Here is a 10456-nt window from a genome sequence, read left to right on the forward strand (position 1 = left end):
TTGTGATTTGATTTTATTGTGTCCAACTCTACGTGATGAGTTTACACCATTACACTACGTTGGATTTTATTGACAGGATGTATAATCTTTTGGTTGTTTTTTTTCTTTCCCCTCTTCAAGTTTCACCAAAAATAGTTCCCATTGCACGTAACACATTGATCCGGAAATGCAATACCTAAAGGAGAGAGAGAGCGAGGACAGACAGTTATCCAGCTTGTTTTGCCCTGGGGGAAGGAGGGGAGGGGAGGCCAAGGTCAAATTGGCGTGGAGGGGTGAGAACTTGGGCACAGTTGTCCTGTAAAGATACATCCACTTTCATCTGTCGTCCTCTTTGAAGTCCAGGGATCTCAAGCTTCCAAAGCCGAGCCGAGAGCTTTCCGAATCAAAGCCATCCGATTCCCTTTCCTGGCGCTCAAACAGCTGCTTTATCCGCTCAGTACGTTCCTTCTGGAGTGAGACCAGCTCCTCTTCAATCTGCAAACAGAAACGGGTTTGGACTTTAGGGGAATCATGTGGCTCAATAAATCGTGACCATCAAAGGAAGAAGAGGAACACTGTACATAAGAGGTCTGTCTCCAACATAAGAGGTAGATATCTATGTAGCCATCCATCCATCTACCTACCTACCTAACCATTCATTCATTCATTCAACCATCCATCCATCTATCCATCCATCCATCCATCCATCCATCCATCCATCCATCCATCCATCCATCTATCCATCCATCTATCTATCTATCTAGCCATCCATCCATCCATCGTCCATCAATCTACCTAGCCATCCAGCTATCTATACATTAATCCATTCATCCATCCACCTATCCATCTTTCCGTCCCCTTCTCACCTTCTGTTCAAGGTGGGCCCTGCGTATGGCGATCTTCTGCTCGAGCTTCTGCTGCTCCCGTTCATGTTGGCTCTCTATCTGTGACTTGGTCTTGCTCTGGTAGGCGTCCAGAAGCTCCTTTTCCTGCTGAAGTTGCTGCTTCAGAGCTTGGCATTCTGTCTCCTGCTCTGCATCCAAACGCATCTAGAGAAACAGGAAGGAGAAGGGAACACTTTACGAGACCAAATGAGAACACCGGGTCATCAGCACAGCATGGGAGCTGTTTGGAGGCAGCGCAGTGGATTAAATGGTCCTTAGATAGATATCAGATGTATTTCGATCATCCTCTGAGAAAGCTATATTTTGTATTTGGTTGTCTAAATCTCCTTCAGAATTGCTTCATTTGAAGTCTTTAAGTTTATTGTCATTGCCATTTAATATTTCTACGTTATTCCAGTGGTTCTGCCACCCACGACAGGATCCTATGTGCTCGTGTTAGACACTACATCATGAATTCTCACCAACAAAACAACAATCAGATATATTCTTCTTTGAATGCTGTCCTACTAACGTTACACTTTTTCGACAATTTGCAAAGTTTTGGTGCCCCTGATAGCGAAGGTATCGGTAGTGGTGCGTGGGGGGGGGGGGGGGGGGGGTCTCATACCGTTTGCGAGGCCATCATCTCGTTGATGCTGTGCTCGTACTGCTCGGCCAGCAGAGCCAGCTTGCGTGTCTGCTCCTCCTTCAGGGACTTGAGGATGATCCTGTGGTCCCCTTTGGGGGCCACCTCCAGCTGGTGGTTCCTCAGAGCTTTGTACTGCTTGTTCTGCACCTTGCATGTGTCCTGAAACTGCTTCTTGATCTGCATCTCCAGCATCTTGCAGATGGGTATGAGCAGAGAGACACGTGTTCATGTGTTTTATATGTGTATGCTTCAGTCTAGTAAAATGCTTGCAGACTGCCCCGACAAACACTGAGAAACACCAGCATCAGTGCCATACTCGACCATGTTGAATCGGTGTCGGACAACTTTGACCATTATTCTGAAGTTGGGTTATGGGTTTGTAGGGGCAGAGTGTAAGCATCCAATCATGCATAGTTTGCATAGTGTATTTATGTATGTTTTATGTATATGTACTGTATATGTATACTCTATAATATGTTCATACAAGCCTGTAGTGCAAACACCCACAAAGAAAATTGGGTTTATGAGTAAACCTGGAAATGGTTTAGTAATGCTAGCATAATAAAATAATAAAGAACCAGCTTCTGTGAAATGTTGACTGAAAGTGGTTTCTTGGCTTCATTTAGGAAAGGAGTCTAAATGTATATGTTGAAATTGGCCTGATCTTTGGTATCTTTGAGGCAATATTTAAAATGTTCAATTATTTGTGAAAAGCACGTTGTTTATAGTCAATAGACAATTAGTCTCAACCACCAAAGAAAGTATCACCATGCTGTTGTGAAAGCCCAACCAAAAAGATTCTCACCTTAAAACGAATAGACGAAATAAACCCGCTATGTTCACACAACCTACAGGACAATGACTTGTTTGACCTCTTTTTTTAGTAGTTCCTATTTGCTGTGTGAAAGCGTATGAAGTGTAGGACTCTATTTACATATTGGAAGGTGGTAACCCAACCATAAGTTCCAAACAAAAAGTGAAAGTCCACCATCTTATTTTGTGTAAAAAAATTCTAGAACAAAAAGCAACCATGCCACATTCCCATCATATGGGGGGATCAGGAAGAATGAGGAAGTAGGAAGAATCTCTGATATGCCGCCTTCACGTTCACACGCTTGCATATTGGAGACTTTGGAAGCATGGACTGTGATGATGTATGGCCCCATTCAAGTATGCTAAATTGAGCCTTTTTCGGTGGGGGCTGACAATATATTTGGGCCTTGATGATGCATGACGGCTTAATGTACAATATAAAAGATTTGTAGCTTCAAGCTAACTTTTTCAACTTACTTTTAGCAAAAAATCACCTGATATAAGACTTGATATAAGAGCACATTTCAAACAAAGAAATGTGCATAGTGTGACTTTATTAATATGAAGTATTTATCAAATGAACAAAACATAATGAGATTAAATAAACTACATTAAAAAAAAGAAGTAAAAATACTTAAAAATCAGTTCTGCCCGAGTCAGAAATATCTGATCTGTTTGAAAGTTCCTAAAGCTCAGACACCAAGCTCAGGTTACTGGGGCGCTGTATCCAGTTTCGAAAGTAGTAATCACGGCTACTCCGACCTGGTGTGAATGGTCCCTTCTAATCGTGAATAAGCACCAAGATGGCAGCTTGGAATCTGCGCGACATCATGCAAAAAGAGATTGGTAGTAAGTCATAGTCCACCTGTTCCGTAAAAAAATATCAATGAAGATGATCATGTAAAATCATGTTGAAAAAATATGATCAAATTATTGATTAAAAAACAATAGATTTTGAAACAACTGTACTTGATCAAAGCACATTGGCCAGTGCTTAAATTGTTAAAAACTAATGGTGCTGAAAGTGCTAAATTCACGAGTCAAAGCGATTCAGTTCTTAGCCACGCTTTAAAGTTCCTGGGATAAACCTAGTGTTACTGAAAGCTCTGAATACAATTCACTAGCCAAAGCGCTAAAGCTGGTAACCACACCTTGAGGTTCCTGGAATTAACCTGTTGGCACTGAAAACTCTGAATATAATTCACTAGCAAAAGCGCTAAAGTTGAGAGCCAAACCTTGAGGTTCCTGGCCTTAACCTAGTGTTACTCAAAGCTCTTAAAACAATTCACTAGCCAAAGCGTTAAGCTGGGAGCCATATCTTGAGGTTCCTGTGCTAAACCTAGTATTACGGAAAGCTCTGAAGACATTTCAATAGCCAAAGTGCTAAAATTGAGAGCCTCACCTTAAGGTTCCTGAGCTAAACCTTTTGGTACTGAAAGCTCTGATTGCAATTCACTAGCCAAAGCGTTAAAGTTGAAAGCCACACCTTTAGGTTCCTGGGCTGCTGCCGCTGCTCCAAGGTGTGCTTTCTGTGTAGTTCTCGCTCTCGACGACCGTCGTACTCCTCTTGGTTCTCAAGCTCAGTCTGGTGTTGCATTCTGACAAGCTCTGCCCGTAGTGACTGCAACATCTGTAGCTGCCTCCGTTCTAGGTCCTGGGTGGACTCGTCCTGTCGTATCATCAAGGCGTGCTCCATCTCCTTCTGGATCCTCTTCTTGTTCAGCTCCTGGGAGAGGAAAGTTAAATGTCATGTCAATGTCAATCACACAAAAATTGTATGCAGAGGGGTAACAATTGTGCAGCAAAGCTCTTGACTTTCCATCACACAAGATTACAATTTCATTCCTGTTTGGTTCTCTCATGCACTTGGCATTATTATCCATATATTTGGTGTCATTTATAACTTGTATGTAGATGACATAAAACTATATTGTAATGAACATTTCGAACAGGATAGACTTTTGCCATGGCTTATTATGATTACAAAAGTTAAGACAGAATATTTCTTTACTTTACACACATCTTTACATGATGCTGTAATAATTGTATCTTTTAGAATAACGTATAAACAACTTTTGTTTAGATTGTAGAGTTGTAAATTGAGTGTAATCTGTTTGAATTAATACAGCTATCCGTAAGCTTAAATGCGCTGTGAGGATATCTGTTCTGGTTGACTGCTCATGCCTACTTATTGAACTTTTTAGATTGCTCCTGGCTCATTTCTGACCAGTCAGATCATCTCTTCCCTGATTTTTTCGGAGAATCCATCTTGCCTGTCAATCCCATTGAAGCACCCAGCGGAGTGGTTTAGTTACAACATCGTACTCTCCTCTGGTTTTTCCTTATCAGTCTAATTCTAACCCTCAAACCATACCAACCATACCAAGCAGCTTCTATAAAGATCTCAGATGGGACCTCCATACCTCTCTGATCTGCTCCTGTTCAAACTCGTGCCTCTTGACCACCGTGCGTCGCTTGATGGCCCGACAGCTCCGGTCGTAGACCATCCTCTGCTGGCCCAGCAGGTGGGACTCCTCCTCTGCCTGCGAGCGCTGCATCGTCTCTTTGTGCCGGGACAGATGCTCCTGCTTCTCCTCTTTGGGTATCCCAGAGTCTTGAGTCACCTCCTGCGGAAACAACAGACGAGATCCACATTTTAAGGAGACGGTTGTTTCATAAAACGAATCAACTCTCGAGATTTGATTGCTGTTCTTTTGAAACCTATAGTGTTACGGTGATATGTCACGCACGTCTTTGATCTTGTCTTTACAAAGCCTGTACTCCTTCTTCTGGCTCTCCAGGAAGGTGGTGAGCTCTTTCTTCTGCTGCGCGACGATCTGTTGCTGGATCCTCCTCTCCTCCGCGGCCGTCGCCTTCATCTAGGAGCGTTACACAACACCAAACACAGCGCCGTATGAACACCCTGCTCAGCCCCGGGCACCACGAGCACCACTGTGGTGGTGGAACCTGCGCCCCAAACCACCCCAACCAAGCCCGGAGGTGGTCCCCCGCACCTCCTTGTCCGTCTGAGCCACGTGCCGCTTGGCCAGTCTCTCCAGCTCTATGTAAGTGTTGTTGGCGTGCGTCTCCAGCTCCTTCTGCAGCCGTAGCCGGTGCTCGTCCATCTCGGCCTTGAGCCGGTTCTCCAGGGCGATCAGCTGCTTTTGGTGCTGCCGCCGCATGCGCTTGTACCCAGACATCTGCTATCGCAGCTCAGAATCCTTCTCATGCTCCTGGATCGGCGGGATGACCTGGACACACATACGCAGTGACACAGAATGTCATGTACGACACGGCCGTAGAAGTTTGGCACAAATGATACGTTAAAAAAGTGTGGTTCGGATGATCTAGACACACACAAGCATAGTGACAGAGGTGACTTATAAAGGATAGGTTATAAAAATATGTACAAATGATGTACTGTAGGTGTGGATCTGGTGACCCGGAAACACACACATAGTGACAAGAGAATGTAGAATTTATAGACTACACTATTACTACTACTACTAACTACTGTTTGATGAGTTGTTGTTTAGCATTTTTGACAAATCAGAGGAGAGAGAGAAAGAGAGAGAGAGAGAGAGAGAGAGAGAGAGAGAGAGAGTGAGAAGAGAGAGAAAGAGAGAGAGCAAGAGACATAATGACAGACACACAGACATACAGATATACAGACACACAGACGTAAATACAGTGATGTTTTGTTGTCAATGAAAGACCATTTACCTGCTTAAGATATAAACCATCCTATTAAGGGACAAAATACAACATATTCGGTATGGTCGGGATTCAATGGCGTAGAAATAATCTACTCTGAAGATCATCATCCTTATTTTGAGATAAAATAATAACATTTTTACTATGTGTTGGTTTTTTACAAATAGGTCATTATTGTCTTGTTCACACAAGGTATATCCACAGAACAGGAAAAGGCGACGTACGCGCCCCTTGGGATATTTAAGGACATGAACTCTAATTGCAAGCTCTGAAAATTACATGGAAATAAAGAACAACTACAAATATATTTTGGATGAAAACAAACACTGTCAGCTGCAGTGATCTACGTGAATAGTGTAACGACGCAAACAGAACGCAGAGAGGGAGAAGAGAAACGGAGGTTGGGAGAAAGAAAAAAAAAAAATGACACCCATTAACAGGACCTGGTTGCCATGACTACAGATGTACAGCTGAGAACACAGAGCAGGAGCGTGAGAGAGGGAGAGAGCAGCCTCCGTCCCCCCACCCACCAACCTCCTCCCCCCTTTCCCTCCCCCTGCCCCCCCCCCACACACACACACACACACACTCCAACCCCCCCCCACCCACTCTTCTTTCTTGGTACCCATTCAAACGGCAGGAGGAGAACGAGCCCCCCCCAGCCCCCCTCCCCCTACCAAAGAAGATGCTGATGATGTGACGGTGGCGGCGTGTTCTCAACAGATCCGGTGGCGGCAGAGAGGCCGACTCTCAGGAGAAGAAGTAGGCCGCATCTCTGGCCTGGCGTCCCTGTGCACAGCCTCATCACTCACGCCAGCATGGTCCTGCAGGGGAGACGGAGAAAGAGGAGCGCAGAGGAGGAGGAGAGGAGAGCGAGGGGCTGCGTGCCTCCCGGGGGGCTCCGCCGCCGCTGCTGCTGCCGCCGCCGCCGCCGCCGCCGCCGCCGCCGGATTAGCCTCCGTCGCGCGTCCCTTTAGCTGCTGCCGTCGCCGAATCTCCCCTGAATCCGGCATCCACTCGGCTGAAAATGCATCCTTGTCCTCTCTCTCTCTCTCTCTGGCTCTCTCTCCCCCCCCCCCCCCTCCCACCCCCCCCACCCTCCCCCCTCCCCTAGCTCCGCGGCCCCTTGCCTCGGTGCTCTCCGCTACCGTGTGCGGGTCTGCGTTGACTCGGCGCGGGGCATGGTTAGACGGCTGGGTGGCGGGGGCGCTAGCGCCAGGGAAGGCAGTATATGGACGGTGAGAAACGTAGTCCCTTATTCTCCTGGCCGCTTCCACACAGCTGCTGCTCCCCCCTCCTCCTCCTCCTCCTCCTCCTGCTCCTCCTCCGCCTCCTCCTCCTCCTCCTCCCTCCACTCCTCTCCTACTTCCCGAGGAGGAGGAACCAAATGTCTCCGGTGTAGTAAGACTGAATTATGCAATCCACGGAATCACAGGAAGGAAGGAAGCAAGGGAGGAAGGGAGGGAGGGAGGGATGGAGGGAGGGAGGGAGGAGGTAAAGAGTGAGGAAGGGACCTATTAGGCAGTAAAACCGCTGCTCCGCTTAGCCAGGTTGCAAGGGTGGAAGGATTTGGAGGAGAAATCCTGTTCCTGTATTCCCATGATGTGTCATGTGATGCAATATTTCAAAAGAGAGCGAGCAGGAGAAAGGTACATCCCGCGTCGCGTCGCGTGACAAGCCATTTACGTTCCAGTCGTATGTCGGTGGTGGATGTGGAGCTCACGGGTCCATGGTGGCGGTTTCTAGTGCCTTCTCTTCATCTCCTTCCTCTCTCCGGGCTCCACACTCCCCCTTCCTTTAAAGAGACACTACCGTGTTGAAGGAGCAGCATCCAACCACCAGTAAAGTTGTACATGAAATACCAGGAGAGGATCAATAGAATTGAATGTATTTGGTATCACACACCAAGTTGGCGGATGACAGACCAGCAAACAATCTTTTCAACAAAAACAGCGAAAAGGAAAGCTTTAGCAATTGCATGACCTATAGGGTCATGTTCCTGTAAAGGAATGACAAAGATGGCGTCAGATCTTTTAAATTGACAACATTTGACACCTGAAGCTTTTGGTAACGACCAAAATATGTGTAATACTAACAAGTCGTATCTTCGTTAGGACGGGAAACACTGTCCTAGGTAACAGTGTAATGCTATTGAGAGAATGTAACTTCATATTATGCATGTGTTTTAGTTTATTCTATCTGTGGTTCTATATGTTCTATATATCTAGGGTTGGCTTAGTTCAGGAGGTAGAGCAGGTTGACTTGTAAACGGAAGGCTTGTAGTTCAAGTGTGAAGGTGGCCCTGAGCAAGAAACTTAACCCTAACCACTTCCGACGAGCTGGCTGTCGCCTTGAAGGGTTCACTCCGCCATGGGTGTGTGACTGTGTGTATGAATGTGTTGTAAGTCGCTTTGGATAAAAGCATCTGCTAAAAATGCCCTTATAAAAAATGTTGTATGCACCTTTTCCATACTTTACTTTACGTGACAACATAATTCTGTATAAGTAGTTATAACCATGAGCATTGTTGTTAGTACCATGCTCTATGAAACCCAATGCTGGCAGATCGGTGAAAGGTTGTGGTCATCTAAAGACATGCATACATCAATTGACATACACTTGACTATGATATAACAAGTATTAAGAATGGATAGTGGACCAAGGCGATATGAGGAACAGAAGGTGACCAGCTTCTGTCCTGGACTGGGTCGGACTGAAGAAGGTCCTGCTCCTGTCTTGCTGGGAGCCGGCCAGGGGTCTGATGGGGGTCAGAGGTTGATGCATTTTGGCCCCGGGCCCCTCATTGGTGGAGGCCTGATGTTGTGGTGGATCTCGGTGTAATGGAGGTGTTGAGGTCCAGAGACTCCAAAGTGGTGCCCCAGTGGGCGGTTGAGGAGCGTTTGAGGAGTGAGAGGTCTTCCTCTCTCCAGTTGTGTACAGATGGGCCTGGGGATCCTGATGATGGGCGGATGGGCTTTACATTTTGCGTCCCTGTGGTCGCTCCATCCTGTGGTGTGGAGTGTTGATAGGTTCTGCTGTGGAGTGCTGATAGGTTCTGGTGTGATGACCCTGGTTTTGGAGGCAGTGGTTCTGATGGCGGTGGTTCTGGTAGCAGTGGTTCTGGTGGCAGTGGTTCTGATGACGGTGGTTCTGGTAGCAGTGGTTCTGATGGCGGTGGTTCTGATAGCAGTGGTTCTGATAGTGGTTCTGATGGTGGTGGTTCTGATGGCGGTGGTTCTGATAGCAGTGGTTCTGATGGCGGTGGTTCTGATAGCAGTGGTTCTGATGGCGGTGGTTCTGATAGTGGTTCTGATAGCAGTGGTTCTGATGTTAGTGGTTCTGATGGCGGTGGTTCTGATGGTGGTGGTTCTGATAGTGGTTCTGATGACGCTGGTTCTGATGGTGGTGGTTCTGATAGCAGTGGTTCTGATGGCGGTGGTTCGGATGGTGGTTCTGATAACAGTGGTTCTGATAGTGGTTCTGATGGCGGTGGTTCTGATAGCAGTGGTTCTGAAATCGGTTCTGATGGCGGTGGTTCTGATAGCAGTGGTTCTGATAGTGGTTCTGATGGCGGTGGTTCTGATAGCAGTGGTTCTGAAATCGGTTCTGATGGTGGTGGTTCTAATGGCAGTTGTTCTGATGGCGATGTGTAACAGGCGATTGGTGGCACGTCCTGATATTCTGGCTGACTTGCAGCTGCTTCTACACCATTTTGCATCTGGATGATAGGTGGGTTTCCGGTGGGTCTCTGCACATGTCCGGGCGGGTGGTACTGAGTTAAGTTGTCCTTTGAGGGGTCTCCATTCCTTATGGTTGGACTGAGACAAAGACTAAGATGGGAGAGGGGATTTGAGGGTCTAGGATTCTGGGGTTCCAGGAAGTTTCGGGAGGAGGGCGACGCCAAGTGGGGTGGGTATGAAGGCTGGGGTTGTGCAGCCAGTATGAGGTTAGACCAACTTCTCACGCACATGCGGTTAGGGCCCGCTGAGGACGTATCAGAGGTCCAGGATTTGGGTTAAGGATTCCTACACACCTAAGGACTGTTTGCCAGGTTGTTATTTAGTTTCGTTTATTGATATAGATTATTTTATTTTAAGGATTCCTACAAACCTCAGGACTATTTGGCAGGGAGCGATTTCTTTTTATTTTATTGTTATTTATTTTTGTATTATTTCTTCTTCTATTTTCTCTTAAATAATTGTAACCTCCAAACCTCTGGGTGGCAGCAGTGTTCTGCTGAGGCTAGAGTGTCTTATCAGGAAAGCTTTTGAAGAGTGTTGCTGTGTTGTTAAACATTGATTTAGTTTAGTTTATTGTAAGACATTCTTTTGTTTTAAGGATTCCTACAAACCTCAGCACTATTTGCCAGGGAGTGATTTCTTTGTATTTTATTTTTAAAGTATTTTTGTATTAATAC

The 10456-nt window shown here is 46.2% G+C and overlaps 1 protein-coding gene across 1 annotated transcript; it reads right to left on the bottom strand.

Annotated features, from left to right (window-relative positions):
• Positions 1-315: 315 nt before the first annotated feature.
• On the bottom strand, positions 316-5552 carry taok3b (TAO kinase 3b; the record flags this gene model as incomplete). Its single annotated transcript, XM_079734567.1, has 7 exons — positions 5340-5552; positions 5076-5204; positions 4749-4952; positions 3812-4051; positions 1492-1704; positions 846-1028; positions 316-474 (listed from the first exon to the last, which is right to left on the bottom strand). The coding sequence occupies exons 1-7, from the start codon at positions 5523-5525 to the stop codon at positions 316-318; spliced, it is 1314 nt and encodes a 437-aa protein (XP_079590693.1). The 5' UTR covers positions 5526-5552.
• Positions 5553-10456: the final 4904 nt, after the last annotated feature.

Source organism: Pollachius pollachius, assembly GCF_949987615.1.
Source record: "Pollachius pollachius genome assembly, chromosome: 4".
In the NCBI taxonomy this organism is placed as follows: Eukaryota; Metazoa; Chordata; class Actinopteri; order Gadiformes; family Gadidae; genus Pollachius; species Pollachius pollachius.